Source organism: Perkinsus marinus (assembly GCF_000006405.1).
Source record: "Perkinsus marinus ATCC 50983 genomic scaffold scf_1104296955314, whole genome shotgun sequence".
In the NCBI taxonomy this organism is placed as follows: domain Eukaryota; phylum Perkinsozoa; order Perkinsida; family Perkinsidae; genus Perkinsus; species Perkinsus marinus.
This window is the reverse complement of record NW_003207807.1, coordinates 33,332-53,854: the sequence shown is the minus strand read 5'-3', so window position 1 is coordinate 53,854 and position 20,523 is coordinate 33,332. Positions and strand designations below refer to the sequence as shown.

Genomic DNA, 20,523 nt, shown 5'->3' with positions numbered 1-20,523 from the left:
GAGACTCACCGCCAGGCAGTGAGTCTCCAGGGCAGGGCCTCTACGGTCGCGCTCCTAAGGAGCGCGACACAGGAATGTCAACGGCTTGTATGTCAAGGCTTGACACAGGAGGGACGGACGTGTTTGTGTCGAGTACTTCATGCCGTCGGCTAGAAGAGTCGCATGGAGCCGAATACGAGATACATCAGCTAGAATAGAGCCGGACATAGCTCATGTTATTAAGAATGGAGCCCTCGCGCGCACGTTAGAGTTTCTGTGAGCATTTTCTTTCGTAGTTCACGGATCACTTCCTTTGCAACTTAGCGGGAACCGCTTCTTCCGTCAAGCTGCAATCCTTATACCCAGACCGTATTTCAGCCATCGTGGCAGCTCAAGTCCGGAATACGAAGTGATGCTCTGACAGGACGCTCACTTGGTGGGTGGTAGCGGCGTCCATGCAATAGAGTCAGTTTGACGATGCGCCGAGTCTGCAGTGTGATACCGCAATTCCGCTGTTGTCGGGTGTGTCTCACGCGGAGTTTAGGTTCTACGCTAGAACCTAAACCCCACATGAGACACTCCTGCTAGAACTTCTAGTTAAAATCAGTCGGTAAATGAAAAAATTATTGGTATTCTTTTCGAAAGAAGTGGTTAAATTATTAAAAATTCGGGTAAAATATTAAATTGACCTGGGAGTGCTGTAGGGCAGGGGCCTGCCTGGTCGTAGATCTTCCACAGCTGAGCGGGAATAGAGTCGTAGGAATTCGCCGCGTAGTATACATGCCAGACTCTGGCAATGACTTGACCCGACGTCACACTGAAAGGCTTACAATATGCACTCGGAAAGTCTACGACATCGGCAAGAAAGGCGGGATTGACCACTACTCTACAATGTAGAGTGTACATGACGAACTCCGACGTCTTCTACTCAATCATCTGAGAGAACTGCTCGCGAGAATTCGACTCTATGGTACTTTCTGGCTGAAGACAATAACATCTACTTTGTTGACGCGTATGCCAACAAGCGGCTTTATATACCTGATGAGCCCGATAAGCCATGGGAAAAGAAACTGAGAACTGAGCTTCTCGCAAACTCCCATTGGCACCACTCACCAACCACTTCGATGTTGCATCGTCTTCGACAACAGTTCTGGTGGCCTTCTATGAAGAGAGACGCTAGGCGTTCACAGAGCTATGTATAACCTGTCGGAAGGAGAGACTACGACTCGTACCACTCGGCGGACAGAGACCTCGATCAATAGCTCGATGGTTTGAATCTATCACTATCGACTTCCTAGGCCCTCTAACAGGCTTCCACATGGCCTCGACAGGCTGGGAAGCTCCAAGTGTCCTAGTGATAGTCGACAACTTCAATTCTTGGCTAGAACTAGTGCCGGCTCCGACTCAAAATAGTAATTCGGAGTTCGTAGAGTCTACATAGAGTGCTCATAATGAGCACCATCACAAGGGGACAGAGATGGACCGAAGCGCCCAATGGATACGCCCGCGAAACCAAGCCGACTATAGTGCTTTATGGCCTCCTCGACACCATCGAGACTTAAGGCCGGAGCAACGGCCTCTACGCGAGGACTCAGCTTTCCGCCTTCCGGCTTCGTAGAGAATTTGTCGTACAGCAGACGTCGCAACTCGCAGACTCTAGAGGTGGAAGCTCTTCCAAGGCAGATCCTTCCATCAAGCAGTTTGAACCAGTGGTTCAACCACCAACACAGCAGCTTAATGACTCTATCTCTATCGCCTGTATTACAGGCTGCGGTGTTCATGTTACTAACATGAACACCACATCCTCCGAGTTCTGAACACAGCCAGTCCTTGGAATCTTTCAGTGGTGCTTCGCTTACGTCACAGATAGCGTCCTTCAGCTGATCAGCGACCTGTTCAGTGATGAACATACCATACACCCCCTCCCAAGCAACCAAGGCATCCCGAGGAGACAAGCGGTGGTCCACCTCCATCTCGCTAGAAACAGCATTTAGTAAAAGCTGGAAATAGACCAGGTCTCGAGCGATGATAGCAGGTTCGGTATCACAGTAAACTGCCTTCAGGGGAGTAGACGCCCAAGCCTCGGCATGAGCACATGTCTGGTTGAGGAGGAAGGTATGGCCTAGGGATATGATATCACCACATCCGAATAGCAACACTCTAGTAGGTCCTTCAGAGTCACGAGACGAGGCGCACAGGTCACGAGGTGGAGTATTGGCAAACGGATAGAAGAAGTACCATCGGGCGACAAGGGGACAGAGGGGAGGGCGAGTGAGGCGAACGTCGACATTGGATGCCATAATAGGGGGATAAGAAAAGTCTATAATTGATATAGTGATGCCTTCATATCGCCATAGAGGTATGACACTACGGAATCTTGCAAGCAAGGAGCTCATGAAGCTTGATTTTCGGTACATGTCTAGACCGTCTAGACTAGACGTACCACACAACGCCACGACAACGTTCTCTGACCACTTGGGCGAGCGCTATGGCGAAGGCTGATAATTGTGGTCAAAGACGCTGGAAGGCTGTACACAAGTCATGGCGAACAGAAACAGTAGTAACGCTGGAATGATCAAATGATGGACGTGGATTACGATGATACACCTATACAGGCACTGTCCCTTGTGGGGTCTCATCTTGTTGGGTGCACTTGGTCTGCACTAGGTCCTCGGCCGCTATTGCATCGTCAGGTATCGGTTCGTCCTGCTTCTTGTTTCCTTTATTGTAGCCGGCCATTATGTTGATGTCCTTCCCTTCATGTTCGAGCTTACTGATACCTTGCTTAGCTACCACTTTCATGATATCATTCAACCCCGACGACGCAGATAGGCCGTACTCCCCAAAGACGATGGCCCTGTTGACGAAGGTGGTGCTTGACGAGGCGATGATGTTGGTTATGGACACTCACCATGCTAGGCGGAGGGTTATGTTGTACAGCCTGGGCCCTGGTAGTATCTCCTCTGGGAAAGTGCAGAGTATGTCACTGGCTGTTCTGTTAGGTAGTACCTGACATGAGAAGTGTCGTAAAGGTTTTGGTCTTTTGCTCCTCCTTACCGCAATAAGAAGCTTCTGTCTCTTAGTAGCCTCAGGAAGCTTGAGCCCGAGACCTCTCCTCTGCCGCTTCTCGTCCTTTGCTAGATCCTCTTCCTGTTTCTCTATCGTCTCCTTAACTGACTGTATCTTCCTCTCTCTAGCCTCAACATGCTTCGACGTATTATTGCTATCTATAAACAGCAGTTTTCAGCGCACCCAAGGAGGGAGGCTCGAGTTACTTGCAACTTCATGTACCTCCTCCAAGGCTCTCTCCATGAGGGCCACGTCATCTGTAGTAATCGGTGCCGCATTATTCAGCCACTCGTCCTCGAACTCCTTCTCAACGTCTGAGTCCAACCATAGTCGCCTAAGAATGGCTCTACACCAAGTAGATGACCAAAACCGCACAATACCTGACTTCTGGGAGGATTTCCGATTTGAGAAAGTCGTCGGCCTCCTGTTGTTGCTCAGCTGAGAGGAACTCGTACACAGCACTCTTGGGTGGCTTCGACTCGCCAATAGCCTACAGTAACACCAAGACTGAGCTGATCATCGGTGGTTATGGGAGACTACACTATGATGATGACCATGCTCCATGATAGCGTATCCAGCTCTAGTGTCCATGCCTGTGAAGCCGCTTGTGTGTAGTATAAGGCCACATGCAGGGGCTAGAGGGGAGTGGAACTTGTAGCTGATGACAAAGCATGTACAGATGCACATGCCTGCATACCTACTTGGTGTCTATGGCGAACTGGATACATGATATGCTCGGGAATACGCCTCTTGCATAGGCTATACCGGCGCCTATCATCAACCTTATCTGATTATACCTGATCATGGACGTATCCTATTACACAGCCTCTTACAGGGTACCTTACAGGAAAAACTGTCCGCGGACATCTACTCTAACCCATTTCTCTCCATTCCCCATCTCAATAGGCGTGGCTGTAAAACTATGAATAGCACTGTTGCATTGGTCCAGCAGGACTTGTATACGAGGTAGCAAAGAACCTATTAGGAAGAGGATGATTACCAAGGCCGATGATAGGAGCCGATAGCCCACCGCTGAATGGTAGATAGGTGCCACCAACGGCCGGCATGGATGAGGACATATCTTCCCCATCATCCTCAGGTGTCATACTAGGTGTGCTAGCTTCCTCCTTGGTGGTGGCCATGCTAGTCTCGACCTGCTTATCTTCGACACTATTCTCTACTGTTAGCCGAGGCTTCTTCGCTGGGGGCTGTCCCTCATCAGTTGTCTCTGGGAATAGGATATCACATGAGCAAGTGAGAGCATGGGGCTTACTCGAAGGCTCCTCGGCGACTGGGGTGGTGACAGATGCCAGAGTTACACTCGGTTCATCCGACTTCTTGTTATTTGCCGCTTCCTCCTCCTTCTCCTTAGTTGGTTCAGATACCTTCTTAGACCCTTCGTCTGAGCAAGACTCCATACTGCTGGTGATGCAGCACCACCTCCATGATGCTCACGCCAGTCCTTATCCTTCTTAGCTGCTGCCTTCTTAGCCTTCCTCTCTTTGGCCCTCCGTATCTCCCTAACACTGAGGTTGGTGAAGTTGTGATAGTTGTGGGCATTGGTGAATTTCCCCAATGCCTCCTGTAGCTTATCAACATCACCAGCTAGGGACATAGGCATGTAGTAAGAGTAGTGCCGCCAGTTACCTTTCAACGATCGAGTGGGCCACAATCAACACCCAACCAGTAACGAGTACTACATGACTTCTGAGCATTGAAGCTAGCACATATCTTCATGCAGTTGAAGACCTTGATCTCTCTAGGTAGCTCCTTATTGATAGCCTCCACCACCTCTGGATACCTATAGAGCTTGATATGAGCGACTCTCCCCCATCAATAGAAGGCTTACGTTCTATTCACCCTATCAGCCTGACGATTGCCTTTCACCTCAGGTGCCTCATGAACTAGTATTTTAGCACTTACCACGATACGCGCTGCCGAGACCTACAAGGGAACGGTTATACCAGCCACGCAGGGAGTAGGTGTAGTACACCAGCATCTGTCCGACTACTCCTCGTCCACTGAATCTCATCTAAACGTACGACATCAGGCTTCACCACACCAGCCCTCTTCATAGCCCCTAGTAGGTCTGACTCGACATAGTCTATACGATCACAGTTATCAGCATTCATCTGTAAGCCTCGGTACTTGGTACCTGCAAACAAGGAGCTCCTGACATCCCACTACTATTATGATACACCAGAGCTCCATTATCAGGCTCGAGGTACCCTATAGGACTGTTGGGCTCTCTCGATCTACTACCATTGAACCCTACTACTAGGGCACATTTCCGCTTGGCATTGAGCTGCAATTTGGCTACAGGAGCCTCCTCAGGAACGTGAGAGGCCGTCGAGGTATCCATCCAGAAGTGAAGAAAGCTACTGTTCTTTGTGAGGATGTCCAAAGAAGGCACCTACTGCACAGCACTACTGCGCAACGCTGTGGTATCGATACGAAAATCATGATCAATTGAGTATAGTTGCAATGAGAATTAATGGAGGACATCATCATCACGCGTACCTACACAGCATCATGATGATGACAATGCATAGTATAAGAGTCTCATTACAGGTCGGACACAGCACTGTGTAGCTTGGCCGTAGCAGGTTGCTCCTCAACATTCACCAATTTGTGGACAAACTGCTCGGGTATTGGCATCTCCTTATAGTCACCATCATCGGATCTGAAGACATTACCTCCATGCGAAGTAGAAAGGACACTACTATACTACATTGGAATATTGAGATTCATCTCAGAACTCTTGCTGGTGGTGATAGTACAGTCCAAGGAAGCCTTAGACAGGTACAGCTGTACCTAGGCAACACACACTCTACTCATTCTCTCCTCCGCAAGACCAAGCCCAATTACCCCTGAGCATTTATCGATGCTGATGCAGGGTACATGGCCTATGGTCTGGACACGGCAGCTGAAGTGAGATACTGATGAGGAAAGTAGCAGGGAACTACACGTACCTCTCACAGTTCACGAGCTCTACAGAGGATATAACGCTCTCAAGGATGAGCCTTACATTCTTGGACCCATCAACACACACCGACTTACACTGAGGGATGCTACTGATGAGGGCGTAGTATAGTGGTGAAGACTAGCTTACCTTTGTAGGTATATGAATACTTGAATTACTACAGCTGGATATGTAGACTAGCTGCTTCATAGTGACATGAGGCAGCTCCAATACATCTGCTTCGTTATGATAGTTCTCGACCACCCAGTTATCCCTCACTATCTAACAAAGAGCCATTTCCAAAGCTACACCATCGTACAGAAGCTAGGACCTCGCAACGTGGGCTCTTGGTTGGGACCATTGCATTAGTCACTCCCGCCTTACGCTTCGTACCACTACTCTCACCATTGACCGCCGTAACTAGTGACTAGTAGTGGCGAGCTACAGCTGCGAGTAGTAAGAACTGGGACCTACGATATTTCTCGGACACATGAGGTTTGTTGTTCTTAGTCTTCATATCCGCCGTGACATGCTTCAGGCTCTTACCTTCAGTCCCCATCTTCCGGATATCAGCAAATACCTAGCATCATTACAGTGTAGTGAGTAGTTATCCAGGGTACATTACAGCAGCCATACCACCTGGCTGGGCAGTGGGAGGGGGAGGAAGGAGGGAGGCTACAACAACGAGCGTTGATGAGGATTTCACAGTACTGATTCTTACTGCCATTACTGAGTCCATTGCTGGGGGGAGGTGGTGGTGGCGCCTTGCCCTTAGCACCTGGATTGCCTCAACTAAGAGTGCATCAAGACGGTATGGTAGAGCTCACTAGACGGGGGAGGGGGAGGAGGAGGTGCATGCCCCTTTGCAGTGGGAGGAGGCGGAGGAGAACCCACACCAGCTGGCCATGGTGCTGCTGATAATAGGTGTTTAGCCAGGAACCTATGACAATGAGAAGTGTGGAGCAAGCAGCTAGGAGACGGGGTATCACTCCTTGGGATCGGCTCCATCCTTGACCTTCCACATTATGCCCATCTTGAATCTGTCATCATCAGAGAAGTACTGTTGGAGATGAGTAAGACTAGCTTTCATCGCCTTAACCCAAGCTGACTCGGCTTCTATCTTCCGTCGCAATACCTGTAAATGATGGAGCTTGCTACCACTGATGATAGCTGTTAATAAGGGACCACCTGCATGAAGTAGTAATCAGCACTCTCCAAGCAATTGGTGATGACATCCTTAGGGTTACCAGGAGTCACAAACATCATAACCTGAAGCCCCTATGGAGACTTGCTGTAAGTCCCCACTACCATCACCAGGTTCATCGCCTCCGTCGTAGCCTTCACATGAGGGGCTAACTCACCAGCACGACCAGCAGAGTCCAACAGCTTGCCGACTTCCTTCGATAAGCCCATTACTGGTGCTAACACTGACTGCCAATCACCATCCTGAGGCTTCTTGGCAATAGTAGTGAGTAAGAGTAACTACAGTCCTCACCATAATCTACCACACTCCTCAGACCCCTCACATTCCTAAGCATCCCAATACACTCACAGTAGTGTTGGGTAGCACAAGTGACCACACTCTCCCCAACACTGTCAGCCTTCTTCCTGACTTCATCGAGGGAAACAGCCAACTTAGTATCGAAGTTGACTACGAATTCGGGCAACTCGGGGGATCTAACATGGGACCACACAACACGTCGAGACGAGCCCCAACACGAGCACTGAGTCAGATGTATGTTACAGACAGATGATAGCCCATAGTTGGTAACAGAGCCCTGTCGTGGAAGAGTGATTGACGAGGTGACCCTACTTGTTGGGTGGGCTTGACCTATCTACTACACCCTTGCTGTAGAGGTCCTCCAAACGAGAAGTGACGTCCTCTAGCCTCTTCAATAGGGACGATTCTGTCATGTACAAGGAGAACTAATATTGATATAGTAGCGCACTCCGAAGGAGACTGTGAAACTCGGCGCAGTGAGAGAAGTCCCATGACTAGGGTGGTAGTACCACCGTGGTACTACAAGCAATGAGGAGCTGTGGGTATATAACAGGAGGTGCTAGTGTGATAGGGCGGTGTAAATCAAGTACGAATGATCAAGAGGTTTTGATGAGCAGCCCAATGATCCAGGCTGGGGAGGAGGAGCCATGGATATCATGTCACTCCTGTCTATTGCTCCTATCACTAGCTGGTGTACCTCCTCTAAGATGATACTAGTGCTTTATGGAGGGGCTACAGAGAGGCGAGCCAGGATGAGTCTACCAACTCCATCTTACACTTCGATTCATACCAACATACCCACGATTATACATGTCGCTCTCTCTACCCTAGTCTATGAACCACATTCACATAGTGTAGTTCTTTCCAATTGTCTGTAGCACTACCTCTAGTTCTGATATGTCTCCCAGCAGTAATCATCGTACCAACAGACGTCAAACAACGTATAGAATATGCCACCTCTGCTAGACCTATGGCGAATCCTAACCCAACCACTACTCCTATGTGATGATGATTCACTGAACACAAGCAGCCCAGTAGCCGAAACACGCTTAATGATGATAGTAGGAGATGCCACCGCCGCAGTAGTAGTGATGGTAGTAGCTACCACCAACACCACTACAATACCAGCAACAAGCGAGAACAAGAATGTCTTCTAAAAACGATGGAGCGAGGAGGACTATACTATGAGTAACATCCTCAATGCCTCTTGGTGTCGAGACCGGTCTTAGTGTTGTTCACGTTCTCAACGAATTTGTCCTTACCTAAAGGAGGGACAAGATTCTACTGTTACTACCAGGCATTAGGCGGCAACCTACTAGCATCGAAATCTGTCATCCTTGTAAAGAGCTGTTGTTGGTTAGCTAAGCCCTGATGAGACTCTGCATCAATGGCCACTATGGAGCCATCAGCCATCATATGGGACATACCATCTACACGAGAGATCGTCGTGATGATGATGATGAGGGGTCGAGGTAGCATATTACCATCAGCCATGAGCTCCTCATACTCAGGTGCCTTCTCCTTCACCTCTGAGCTTATCTCCTCATTCATCGACATCACCAACGTGTCAAAGTCAATGCATTCTCTCCTATACTTATACTCCACATCAAGCAGCCTAGGCATAACTTCAGCCTCTGATAGTTCCTTCTTGTTAGACCATCTTTCCTTCAACTCAGTAACATACTCCTCATAGACGGGTCTATGAGGGTCATCGGCCTGCCAACACGACATGCAAGGCACTCCACAGTAGGTAAAAGCATCATTACCTTGAGCCTCCTCAAGAAGGCATCCGCCTGCCTCTCACCCTTCACTTGGAACCAGCGGCCTTCCAAACCAGGCTTCCTCGACTCCAGAGTGCGATAGAAGATGCTGAGGGCTTGGTTGTACCCGGGATTGAACCTCCGACCTGCAGCAGGAAAGATAAACAAGCGATGGGAAGGCTAGTATAGACCACCGGTGAGCTTCATGTAGTCCATGTAGGCATTGAAGGCATCAACAGGGCAGACCTCCTCATCCACTACCTCTCCAGCTGGGACGTAAAAGAGACTGTTGACATCATCCCCAAGAGAATAGAATCTAACATCCTACATGTTACCATCACCACAAGGCATTACGTACTTCCCATTAGGGTGCTCCTGTACGACACGTAGAAGAGCAGACTGGGTCTGGATGGGAATAGCGGCATCATTGAGGAATATGAAGTTACCTACGAGCAGACTTGAAGACTATAATACCGACATGGGGCTGTGACTAGTACCCATAAGACGGGCCGCTGATAGCTCTACCATGCTACTCTCCCTCGACAATAAACGTTCATAAAACCTGGTATTGACAACGACCCTAGTGGTCTAGAAAGATAGTGATGATAATACTGTTCGCCCTCAGCATCCATATGGGCTGGTGCCAGGTCCAAGTGGGCTTCCCTACTCAATGATGCTTCCTGGAATGCCCTCCTACGGCGCTGTAACACCGAATACATCTCAAACCTAACAAGCATAGAATCCACATCTGAGGTTGACCGCTACTACTACCGATTGTTGTAGATCTCAGCAAACCACTGATGAGGCATAAGCTCTGGGAAGGTACGTGCATCCCCTCCTGTCTTAGTAAGGTAGAATATCATATGCTCAACTAGAGGGCCTCTATATAGATCATAATACTGAAATATACATAGCTGATAGTAGGCAAAATATTGTAGTAGTACTGACCTCGAAGCTAGGCCTCTGGTAAAGATACTTATTGTTATGGTTGGTAACACCCCGATCATCCCATGTCTAAAAGAGGCAGGCCTCCCCTACTGTATAACAACTACTGGCTATATTACATGCCATTGCTTCATAGTGGTCTCCTCTATACCCTTGATGTACTCAGCACTCTCTGGATCCTCAGCTAGGGCGTTGAGGTAATTGGCATGGTACATGTGCTTCTCCACAAAGGCTTGCCAATACCTATAGTACTACTCATGGACAGTATACAGCTGCAATGCATACGTACTGATCAGCATCCAACCATTCAGAGGTACTAGCATGAGAGATAGGAGGGTTGTTAAAGCTGATATACAGTGCTCTGGCACCGTTCTTGACAATCTGTTCTGATGTTTTAACACTATCCTCACAAGACACCACAGCCTCATCAAAGATCTCCCAAGTGCCACCTGCCATACCACTCCATGGTGACTTCATACCAAGTTTCGACACCCTACAGACGTCCTTGACTGCCTTCCTATGATCCTCCTGAGCAAAGTCATCCAGCATCTGCATGTTCTGGGTGTAGAAAGCCCTCAGTGCAGACACCAGTTCTGTATGGGTAATCTAATGTTAACAATTCATGACCATGCCCATCACAAAGGTCCGACCTCCTTCTCCCAACGTTTCCAATCGATAGGCTCTGGCTCGGCAGTACCATATTTGGTGATGGTATTCAATGCTACCGTATCGCGGGCCTACTCAACATTGAGAGGTGCCCCTAGTGGGACGAAGCATTACCCTAGTATCGCGGAAGGCCGCATTATCGGCTTCTGTCATGGTAAACTCCCCAAGATTATGCCACTTCTTCTCGACATCTCGACGAGGCACACAAGCTTTCACGGCTCGAGGGCTAACACGACGGAGGGTCGACATGGACCGAGATGATGGCATCATCATCATTGACAGGGGATGGGGGGCAACACCAAAAACGGGACAACAACGAAAACAAGGGATTACGCCTTAAGACTGCCCGTTCTAGAAATACAGTGGGAAAACGTTAGATGCCCCAACAGTGGATCATATCCGCAGCGGTTGACCGACCGCGCGCAATGTGAATGAAGGCGTTGAGAGATTATGAGAGGGCAAGATTATGAGGACTAGTTCACTTATCTTTCTTTCAACCGTTATTAAATCGGTTACTTACTATGGTGTGGCACGTAGCCATCTGCAAAGAAGCCCGTGACGCTAGATTCGGCCTCAAGCTTGCCGAGTGCACTATAGCTCAGAATGAGGTAAGATAGACCATCAGGAGAGGGTATTGTAATGATAGGTACTGGTTGTCACTGAAGATCCTATCATCAACCTTCCTGCCGATCGAGCTAACTCTGATCTACCACCGGATCGATGCATCAGACGTGGATGCTTAGTAAGGTATATCCATCACGCTCTCCATGCTCTTGGTCAGGTCTTGGCCTCCAACTACACACGTAACGACAATCGTAAAGCCACTATGGTCTGGATGAGGGACCGCACTGTTGTTGCCCAAGTGACCTCTATGCTTGATCCTGATAAACCCTCTTGGCTTACTATGGCTGCCTTGAAAAGGTAACTTCACTCAGGTGCGGTATCATCTCAGTTGTCATGTTATCAGAGATCTCCCTCACAAGGTGTATGTCGAGCTGTTTATTGATTCCCAAGATACTCCTCTGAAGGGCGATACTCAGTACAAGTCCGCCGACCTCACCCCAACTACAGGTATGTTGTTGTTCATCCATCCTGTATTCACTTATGCCTCAGTCTCGAGCCGTTCTGCCGTTCTGGACGATGGTGTTCCAGACAGCAGCGACGGTGAGGAAGACTTCGGTCTTCTACAAGAAAAGTGGGTACACTAGCGTGTTACACAACATATCATGTCTTCCCTTATAGACGCCAATCTCTCTTGAGGAGCCTCAAGCGTCGGTATCTGACCACTGAACTTGGCCGTTTCTTCCACCGTGGGAAGATTGGTCCCAACGGTTCGTATAACAGCATGAAGTTCTAAGCATAGACTTGCTTCCAGACTTTGTGCATATTCTCCCATCATCATCGATCCGTGTGCTTCTTCCGTGTATTAAGTGCATGCTATCTATTTCAACAGCGTCTCACAGTTTGTATACTGTATAGTAATTGCGAACTCTATAGGAATACCTGAGCCTTCGTATTTACGTAAGTTATCGTCTCATCATACTCCACTGCTAGTACATACTCTTGACTGACCGTATACTACTACCTTTATCGCGTCTCGCATGATGCATAGTTTGACTGGAAGGAGCAAGACAGTAACTACTGTCTGATATTTGATTGATATTAAGTATTCCCGTGATCATTGTTATCATACTCCAACAGTAGGGGACATCAGCATGTTATGCAATAATGGATTCGGGGATATCCTCATAGTCTTGTGTTGAACAGTGGTGTCACGAGCCTCAATGAGGCAGCGTAAGGCTACCTTCAAGTTTACTGGTCCATCCTAATAGAATGGGTGGGGACAGCTCAGACGAACGGACAGCTTTCATGGAAGGCTTCGAGGTATCCGATACGCCATCGTGTAGGAGCGCAGGATCTTGACGGGCATGACGCGGATGCTCTTGGTGTTAGCTGGGAGGGGAAGGTCCTCGAATGATGACAAGAAGATGGGTGAAGTCCGGGCTAGACTAATGGGAAGCTCAAGTACGATTGCCTCATCATCTGATGAGGTCCGGAGATGGTCGTCGTCGAGGTGAGGGCATTTATAGTAGATTGGACAAGTAGCTGGTGGAGCGAGGTGTCGTTGTGGAGTCATACCACTCCTTGTGATGGTTCTCAGACGTTCCACCCTCTGGGGTCGGTTCAGGAGGAGATGTGGTAAAGTATTCACTGTAAGACAGCATGCTTCAAGGCAGCTTTGATGACGAAGTAGTCACACTACGCTCTCTACATCCTTCATTCTATTACCGTAGATTTATTGTTCACTTTCATTATTATCATCATTCATTAGATAGCTACTACCATTCAACGTAGCCATGGTACATGCTCATCACGTCAACACTACTCTGTAGTTGTGTTGATCGATGATCAATCAACTATCATCATAGGGGATATCACAATGCTGCATTCCCTTCCTCGCCACTATCTAGGGACTACGCTTGCTGCATGTGCCGCCCACCAATTCTGTGATAAGTCAATACCACCATCCAGCCCCTCTCATACTACTACTACCACTCAGGTCTACGACCACCTACTGCACACATGTATAGCATCATCAATGCTGGCCGACGTGCTGCTAGCAGTAGTAGTAGTCTCAATAACCGTGGTGGTGATGATGATGATGATGATGACGGTGTGACTGGAGGGGAGAGTAGTACTCAAGTCCAGGTGGGTGCGGTGTTGGATATAGAGTGATGATGATGTGTCAATAAGGCACTCAAGCTGGCCCTTGAGCCATTATCTAATAATGACTTGAAATCTATATTAGCAGTAAAGGGTGTAGCTACTGAGGGAACAAGGAACGAACTAATACAGCGTGTTGTGACAACAGCATCAAGGCCTTGTGATGCAGCTAAGGCTCAGAATGTACTAGCCGTTATCATCATTAGTGATGGTGATGGCGACCAGCAGGTTCTTGACACCCTAGCAACAGACCTCTACTCCACGTACAAATACAGTGTCCAGAGTGATAAGGATGTTGGTATACGTCTACTACAGGTCTTATCTCGACACGATAGGGAATCAGTGAATCGAGGGGTGCTGCTGATATACTGTATGCTCCCATCCACTACTACTGTCATCTTCATAGATACGTAACTTTATCGAGGACTATATAGATACACAGATAGGCAGTCATCACTACGCAATAAGTGGTATATCAATGGCATTACCAACAGCTTTCGAAAGGGATGGGTAGTAACATGAGCCTATGGCTGTATGGATATGCCTGCAGGACCTTCACTGATGCTACTGACTGGCAGCCTACATCTACCCAATCCGATGTTGAGGGTATTTCTGTACCATATATGGCACACGCTTGCGCCTTCGCCAAGCGCATGCGAGAGTAGTCCCAAGGGTCAACAGTGTATGTAGACTGTCATGATGATGATGATGCTGGCTAGATACATTAGAGAGGCCTCTATTGCGCCTCCTCGGCCCGTCAAGGAGGATACTGATCCCTCATCAGCTCCATTCAACAGAGGCCGACCTGGGCAAGTGGTAGAGAGGCCACAGGGCTACTACCTTTATGATGATAATACAATCCAGCAAAGGTCGGCGGACAGGAAGACAACACAGTATGCATTCTTTACTTGTGACAGAACTGATGATATTATATCGAGGCGGAGGAGGGAGATAGTAACCTTAGAAAAGGCTATACGGGATGGTGGTATATCAGGCATACCACAAACCTCAGTAAGAAGACCTCAATAGATGCTCACATGTAGTATACTACAGATACGACTGCTACAGCGTCTCCTGCTATCACGGACACTACATCCAGATGAGCTTAAAGTCAGTAGCTAGTACTGCACAGTAGTTTATGCCATACCTCAGGCACTGGGTCTGCAGCATCATCGTGGTCTACTCCTCTCGGGCCCTCCTGGATGTGGTAAGACCTCTCTGGCTAAGGTCCTATCACAGGTAGTGTCGCCCATCCAACATACCTCAACGTAGCGTTGTTGTTGTTGGCAGGCTCTTAATTGTGACACCATCCAGGTTGTCCATGCTCCTGATATACAGAGTAAATGGTATGGCGAGAGTGAACATAAATTGTTCCAAGTACTGACAGCAGTTGTCGACATATGACACATTAGAGTTATTATCAGTTATTCGAGCCGGCTCGAAGGACTGCTCATGATCCCTTCTCATTGCACATCATCATACTAGATGAGATAGATGGGCTTACTAAGACTAGAGGGAGTGACACTAACAGTCGGGCTGATGACTCTCTGGTATCATGCTTACTAGCCTGCATGGACGGTAGTACCATCCACTACTCATGATCATCGAACATATACAGGTATACTACCGATACCTGACCCAAAGCAGCAAGGAGGGACTCGACAAGATAGAAGTACTTGGGGGTATCCATTAGAATGGGATAAGGCGTTTAGGTCGTGCTGGAGGCAATGTTGGGGGAGGATCGAGGCCACCCAACACCCCTCATGCTACTGTCATCAATGGTCACTATGGCAGTTTAGCAGAGGGCCTCGGCCTTCCCGTCCCCTGTAGTATATCCCTTCTCTTCAGATTATAGTGGTGGTAACGGTACATCCATGACGGGTAAGAGAGTCGACACTACACCACTGAATAACATTCTTATCATTGGTAACAGCCCTCAAGGCTACAACCATTATCGTCATCACCCTCCCACAGGTACCACCAATCGTCCAGATGTCATCGATCCAGCATTGCTTCGATACGGTCGCTTTGGGCTGCATGTACTCTTATTCCTGCCATCCCACTAGGAGTGAGCATGTGGCCATCAGGTCCAAATTCCAATGCCAGACGAAGATCAGCGACTCGAGATTCTACAGAATATGTGCAAGGGCTTGGTGAACTCGGCCTACTTGAAAAAAGACTCAGTGAATCTACGAATGTGGGCACGGAAAACGGTAATGCTATGAAGTGTATGCCTCCAGCTAAGTGACCACTGTAGAGTGGCTGGTCTGGTGCTGATATTCGAATGCTCGTAGACGAGACTGTCGCCACAGCGCTCGAGGAAGCTGCCGGCCTTAGGAAAGACACGAAAAGTCCCTTGGTTACTGTTGGATGATCCATCCACGACGACTCTTGCAGATACTGCATTCACTGACGACTCATCGACTGATGATCTCCCTTCGAGTCCCACAGAGGATTGCGATCAAGCTGGCACGTATAAGTACACTCCAATCCTCCAGCCTGGCTCAATCACGCAGGAAGTATGAGCCCTCGTATACCTCTCTTTTGCAGTAGAGTTATCAGATATTCTTGGATTCCTTTGATCGAGTTCGAGCTAGCGTACAAGATCTCAAGGCGAAGTATCAACCTCAAGCCTCTGATGGCCCCCGACATGTGTCTTTGAAATGATTATCCATTGTTGGTCCTTTGTTTTACGTGTCGACATACGATACAACAATCTCGGGAAGTCACGTTCTCTCCTGTTGTATGTTACATCTACATCGTCTATCATCATGAAATAACCTAACATTAGTGTCAACGGTTGAGATGAAAGCCACAGCAGTTTGTGATATGTTCGTTTATTGCTTGTCTTAGTGATACATTTTCCTAGGGTGCACGAATATATCTCTTCCCGAATAGTCGAGTTGCCTAGTTGGACGCGATCCGCCAGCAAAACAAATCCCAACCGACCCATTCTATCAACACATACTAAGTACTTGGATTTTAGATTTATATAAATGTGTAGTTCTATTTAGTTTTATATGTTATTTAAATCTGTTGAGATAGGTATTATATCGTAATTATGTTTATCTAAATAGCATGTTAGTGACTAACCGTATGATAGGTAGCTGACTAATCGCAACACAACACATACTATAACTCGGTGGGATCAAGAGAGACAGGACTGGTAAGTCATAGACTATTCTGGTCTGAAAGAGAGAAGATCTCACATTGTTCAACGATAGCAAACTCGCACATATACCAAAAAATTTAGCGATCAGTAGACTATATTAGTGGTCTTATTATAAAACAAAGATATTGGAGAGAACCAAATACTTTTTCGGTTCAACAACAATTAATAGAAGTAGTGCCAGATGATAAGAACGAGTATGCAATCTAGAATATACAACAAAGGTATAGTTTTCCGGCTGGAAAATTTCCGTCCACACGGACAAAGTGATCATGGTGGTCATTGAGAGACGCCTCGTACGAGTCACTACTTTGTTATAGAGAAGAGTGACTAGAGAAGTGAAACTAAACCTGGGAAAAGGCCAGTATAATACAACAAAGCGCTTCCAACAACGTGCTCTTCCAAGGGTTGCACTTAAGTGCTCTGTCCAAGGCATATGTTGGCAATAAGACCAAAGATACTTCCAGTCAAGATGCCAGAAATAAGGCCAAATGCCATAACATACCCAGAGACTTCTTCTTCGGATGACCCCTTCGCATGAGTAGGCCCCTTCATCATTGATAGGGTACAGCCACTACCATTAGTGAGGGCAAAGCATCCCATTATGAGATGCTTGAACCAGTCATAATAGAATGGGACCAACATGGGATACAAACTCACACAGATGAAGAGTGGGATGTAGATAAGACGAGCAGTAACCCAGATCATCAAACACCATTCGGGCATGTCGAACTTCAGGCTCGGTGCGAAACGTCCGATGGTATCAACAACCTGGAAGGTATAGATAACCTGTGCTACGAAACCGGTATTGGTAGGATCCTCAGACTTCCAATATGAAACTTGTGCGGGGAAGACCACAAAGGTAACACCCATGGTACCCCATGCACAGAGAGCCATAGGTAGAATATCCTTGACAATATAGATAACCGGGCGTCTAGTCTGACGAGTCTTCAAACTAGCCGTCTTACGCTTCTCCTCAATCTTCAGCACTTCTCTCATATAAGGATGCTTAGAAGTGATACATCGATACATAGGAATAACGAAAACAGTAATAACAGATGTAACGCAAAAGAAAACGAGACACTGCCATTCTTGTTGACGACGTACATTACCAGCATCAAAGATAACTTGTAGAAGCATATTGATAGGCCATCCTACCAAACCAGCCACACCTTCACCAGTCATATCAGCAATCATACATGATGTTGGACATAAAGCAGCAAGACCAAAGGAAGAGGATTCCATCAATGCATGGCCGAAACCGAGCAAGAATACACACACAAGAGCAAGACCAAAACCTAACCCTTCATTAGTGCACGGATTACCATCACCAATGGTCATGGCAACAACAGCTAGTAGGATATTGAAAACAGCCAAGATCCCACATCCCCAATCGAATCGGGGGGCAAAGCTGAACTTGTTACCTACCCAAATTAATAGTAGCTGGGCAACGTTGACAGCAACAGAGTAGATAATAGGGACAGTGGAACTAAAATGGTTATGGAACTTAGAATCCAGATAAGGCAGATCGGCCAAGACGAAGTTCCAAGGAGCCAATGCCACAAATCCAAGAATGAGGAACTGTGCCAATAGTGACCAGTCAACCTTGGGGGGCTGCTTTGACTCCATGATCTTATCATCATTGTTCTTGATAGACCCACCGTCCTCGATATCACTCATACTCTCGTCTTTGGTGGCAAGGGAAGGCGACTCTGCTGTGGAAGACATTGGACTAAGTTGAATAAACTATCACCAAACACTTTATATATGCAATGCCGAATGAACATACCGATACGACACACAACTCTACAACGATCGACCTATTAGACAATTACAAGTGTGAAGCCACAATCGGTATTCCCCGACGCTAGCACTCGAGCTGAAAGGGAAACAAAGCGGAGACAGGATTCCTGTAGCCCTCGGGTAGATCTGTACAAAACATAGTGGAGACAGGATTTGTGTAGCCTACCAGCTAAGTTTCGATGCAGGGATTGTGAAGAGGTCTTTATGATCCTTATAAGCTTCGAAACAAATCCCGAGTGAGATGAAGGCGACGCCGATAACTGGGAAGGTCGTCACATTATCTCAACTGTTACATATTCCACAGATGAGCCGTGTGCACACATACAAATAGACAGAAACAGCTAGAGGAATATGTGGTTTACGGACAGTGTAATGTTATACGGCGATTTTCTACCTCGACACGAAGAAATTTCGATTTCAGGCGTGAAATCAAGGGGAAGATTTAGACCAGAGTTCGCGACAACCATAGATCTTTACGTCCATGCTCTTGCACGAATACTCGAGAGTCACCATGTCAGCATCAGTCCAGAGCCAAACTTGTTACCACGTTAGTTCGTGTATCTCGTAATTCGCTCAAGTCTAACGCGCCGTTGTACGACTGATCAAGTCGTGCCCATTCTTGGACTACCAGACAATGATTGCATCTTCCTACGTGCATTGCCACCAAGTCCTTTACTATATTCCATGACTATGGTATCGGTATGGGAGTGTTAAACAATCATCTAACCCTTAATAAGTCGAGTTTTATGATGATGAGTACATGAAATTAGCCTGTTGCTCACCGTTCTCTTGGTGCACGAAAATCGTGTTCGGCACTGGTGGAACACGACATGGCTACATACGATAAGTGAAGCTATACTCTTATCTTAACGATAACGATACTCTGATGACGCCAGGCTGGCGTACGTATCATAGAAACTTGATACATGTCTATACCGGTCCGGTAAGACACATCATAAACTAGTAAAAGGGTAAATCTCGTTATAGCTTATAATACAATCTTTAAGAAACAGTAATCAATACTCTTACATTGAGTATAATCGTTTCAAAGGTGTAAGTTCATACAGGTCGAATCACTGGTCGAGGCCCAGATTCGTACAGATACCCAAGATACTGCCAACGAATATACCATTGATCAATGCGAATCCCATGGTGTATCCAGCAACCTCTTGTTCTGCCTTATCATTGGGAACACGTTGAGGTCCACCAACCATTGAAAGAGTTGCTGAGACACCATTGGTTAGAGCAAATAAGCCCATCTGCATATGCTTGAACCAGTCAAAGTGAAAGGGATTTACAGTTGGATAAAGACTAGTGCAGATGAAGAGAGGAATGAAAACGGAACGTGCTAGAGTGAATGCAATGAGGTAACGTGGACGCAGGTTGATACCCAAGTTTGGCACAAACCTTCCAATCGTGTCAAGCACCTGGAAAGTGTAAATAACTTGGGATACGAAACCATCATTGCTAGCATCAGATGATTCCCATAGCACGACTTGTGCAGGGAAGACAATGAACGTTACAGTGAGAGTACACCAGGCACAGAAAGCCATAGGGCTGACGTCTCTGACAATGGCCAGAACTGGGCGACGGGTCTGACGTTTCATTACACTGGACTTGGCTCGATCCTGCTCTATCTTGAGGACTTCTGCCATGTATGGATGCTTGGAGGTGATCATACGGAACATGGGGACGATGATGATAGTCACAAGGGAGGTTACGCAGAAGAATATGAGACATCTCCATTCAGCGACTCGATCAACACCACCAGCTGTCAGGGCCCAATTAAGAAACATGCTAAGCGGCCAACCAACAAGACCGGCAAAGCCCTCACCGACCATCACCCAAATCATACACGATTTGGGGCATAAGGCAGCAAGGCCGAATGCTGAGGACTCCATAACAGCATGGCCAAATCCAAGTAAGAAGACACATACCAAACCCA

General features: G+C 47.4%; 9 protein-coding genes across 9 annotated transcripts in view; 2 read left to right on the top strand and 7 right to left on the bottom strand.

The window, feature by feature from the left end:
- Positions 1-1,412: 1,412 nt before the first annotated feature.
- On the bottom strand, positions 1,413-2,279 carry Pmar_PMAR024036 (hypothetical protein; the record flags this gene model as incomplete). The annotated part of the gene is made up of 1 exon (XM_002775770.1): positions 1,413-2,279. The coding sequence occupies one exon, from the start codon at positions 2,277-2,279 to the stop codon at positions 1,413-1,415; it is 867 nt and encodes a 288-aa protein (XP_002775816.1).
- Positions 2,280-2,586: 307 nt separating this feature from the next.
- Positions 2,587-5,410, bottom strand: Pmar_PMAR024035 (pseudouridylate synthase, putative; the record flags this gene model as incomplete). The annotated part of the gene is made up of 15 exons (XM_002775769.1): positions 2,587-2,836; positions 2,891-2,988; positions 3,037-3,206; positions 3,255-3,382; positions 3,429-3,538; positions 3,589-3,706; positions 3,750-3,845; positions 3,894-4,026; positions 4,049-4,276; positions 4,322-4,450; positions 4,489-4,695; positions 4,749-4,849; positions 4,898-4,992; positions 5,040-5,203; positions 5,311-5,410. 15 exons carry the CDS (start codon positions 5,408-5,410, stop codon positions 2,587-2,589), a joined length of 2,127 nt encoding a protein of 708 aa, XP_002775815.1.
- A 124-nt stretch (positions 5,411-5,534) lies between these two features.
- Positions 5,535-6,737, bottom strand: Pmar_PMAR024034 (cyclase-associated protein, putative; the record flags this gene model as incomplete). The annotated part of the gene is made up of 9 exons (XM_002775768.1): positions 5,535-5,568; positions 5,618-5,731; positions 5,780-5,862; positions 5,917-5,974; positions 6,021-6,109; positions 6,161-6,292; positions 6,342-6,430; positions 6,485-6,590; positions 6,636-6,737. 9 exons carry the CDS (start codon positions 6,735-6,737, stop codon positions 5,559-5,561), a joined length of 783 nt encoding a protein of 260 aa, XP_002775814.1. The 3' UTR covers positions 5,535-5,558.
- Positions 6,738-6,995: 258 nt separating this feature from the next.
- On the bottom strand, positions 6,996-7,924 carry Pmar_PMAR024033 (Adenylyl cyclase-associated protein, putative; the record flags this gene model as incomplete). Its single annotated transcript, XM_002775767.1, has 5 exons — positions 6,996-7,145; positions 7,199-7,279; positions 7,325-7,492; positions 7,537-7,687; positions 7,824-7,924. The coding sequence occupies 5 exons, from the start codon at positions 7,922-7,924 to the stop codon at positions 6,996-6,998; spliced, it is 651 nt and encodes a 216-aa protein (XP_002775813.1).
- Positions 7,925-8,708: 784 nt separating this feature from the next.
- Positions 8,709-11,131, bottom strand: Pmar_PMAR024032 (conserved hypothetical protein; the record flags this gene model as incomplete). The annotated part of the gene is made up of 15 exons (XM_002775766.1): positions 8,709-8,773; positions 8,828-8,941; positions 8,996-9,227; positions 9,278-9,417; positions 9,466-9,587; positions 9,630-9,717; positions 9,769-9,833; positions 9,884-9,997; positions 10,043-10,170; positions 10,220-10,285; positions 10,336-10,459; positions 10,506-10,665; positions 10,714-10,822; positions 10,867-10,953; positions 10,997-11,131. 15 exons carry the CDS (start codon positions 11,129-11,131, stop codon positions 8,709-8,711), a joined length of 1,749 nt encoding a protein of 582 aa, XP_002775812.1.
- Positions 11,132-11,401: 270 nt separating this feature from the next.
- Positions 11,402-12,596, top strand: Pmar_PMAR024031 (hypothetical protein). The gene is made up of 6 exons (XM_002775765.1): positions 11,402-11,490; positions 11,529-11,624; positions 11,664-11,803; positions 11,850-11,953; positions 11,996-12,077; positions 12,125-12,596. Exons 1-6 carry the CDS (start codon positions 11,404-11,406, stop codon positions 12,237-12,239), a joined length of 624 nt encoding a protein of 207 aa, XP_002775811.1. The 5' UTR covers positions 11,402-11,403; the 3' UTR covers positions 12,240-12,596.
- A 2,109-nt stretch (positions 12,597-14,705) lies between these two features.
- Positions 14,706-15,980, top strand: Pmar_PMAR024030 (26S proteasome regulatory subunit, putative; the record flags this gene model as incomplete). The annotated part of the gene is made up of 7 exons (XM_002775764.1): positions 14,706-14,720; positions 14,759-14,845; positions 14,897-14,983; positions 15,031-15,184; positions 15,548-15,645; positions 15,694-15,819; positions 15,864-15,980. 7 exons carry the CDS (start codon positions 14,706-14,708, stop codon positions 15,978-15,980), a joined length of 684 nt encoding a protein of 227 aa, XP_002775810.1.
- Positions 15,981-17,189: 1,209 nt separating this feature from the next.
- Positions 17,190-18,503, bottom strand: Pmar_PMAR024029 (equilibrative nucleoside transporter, putative; the record flags this gene model as incomplete). The annotated part of the gene is made up of 1 exon (XM_002775763.1): positions 17,190-18,503. One exon carries the CDS (start codon positions 18,501-18,503, stop codon positions 17,190-17,192), a length of 1,314 nt encoding a protein of 437 aa, XP_002775809.1.
- Positions 18,504-19,418: 915 nt separating this feature from the next.
- The window catches only part of Pmar_PMAR024028 (equilibrative nucleoside transporter, putative), a 1,206-nt gene continuing 101 nt past the window's right edge, over positions 19,419-20,523 (bottom strand). The window contains exon 1 of the mRNA XM_002775762.1: positions 19,419-20,523. This exon is cut by the window's right edge and continues 101 nt beyond it. Within this exon, the coding sequence (XP_002775808.1) occupies positions 19,652-20,479 (828 nt within the window). The 5' untranslated portion in view covers positions 20,480-20,523 and the 3' untranslated portion in view covers positions 19,419-19,651.

What these genes read in the sequence shown, in the direction of transcription:
- Pmar_PMAR024031 (XM_002775765.1), top strand. Translation starts at nt 11,404, where the DNA reads ATGGTGTGGCACGTAGCCATCTGCAAAGAAGCCCGTGACGCTAGATTC. An exon ending in ACTATGGCTGCCTTGAAAAG is followed by an intron (nt 11,804 to 11,849) that starts GTAACTTCACTC and finishes TCATGTTATCAG; the next exon opens with AGATCTCCCTCACAAGGTGT. An exon ending in CGACCTCACCCCAACTACAG is followed by an intron (nt 11,954 to 11,995) that starts GTATGTTGTTGT and finishes CTTATGCCTCAG; the next exon opens with TCTCGAGCCGTTCTGCCGTT.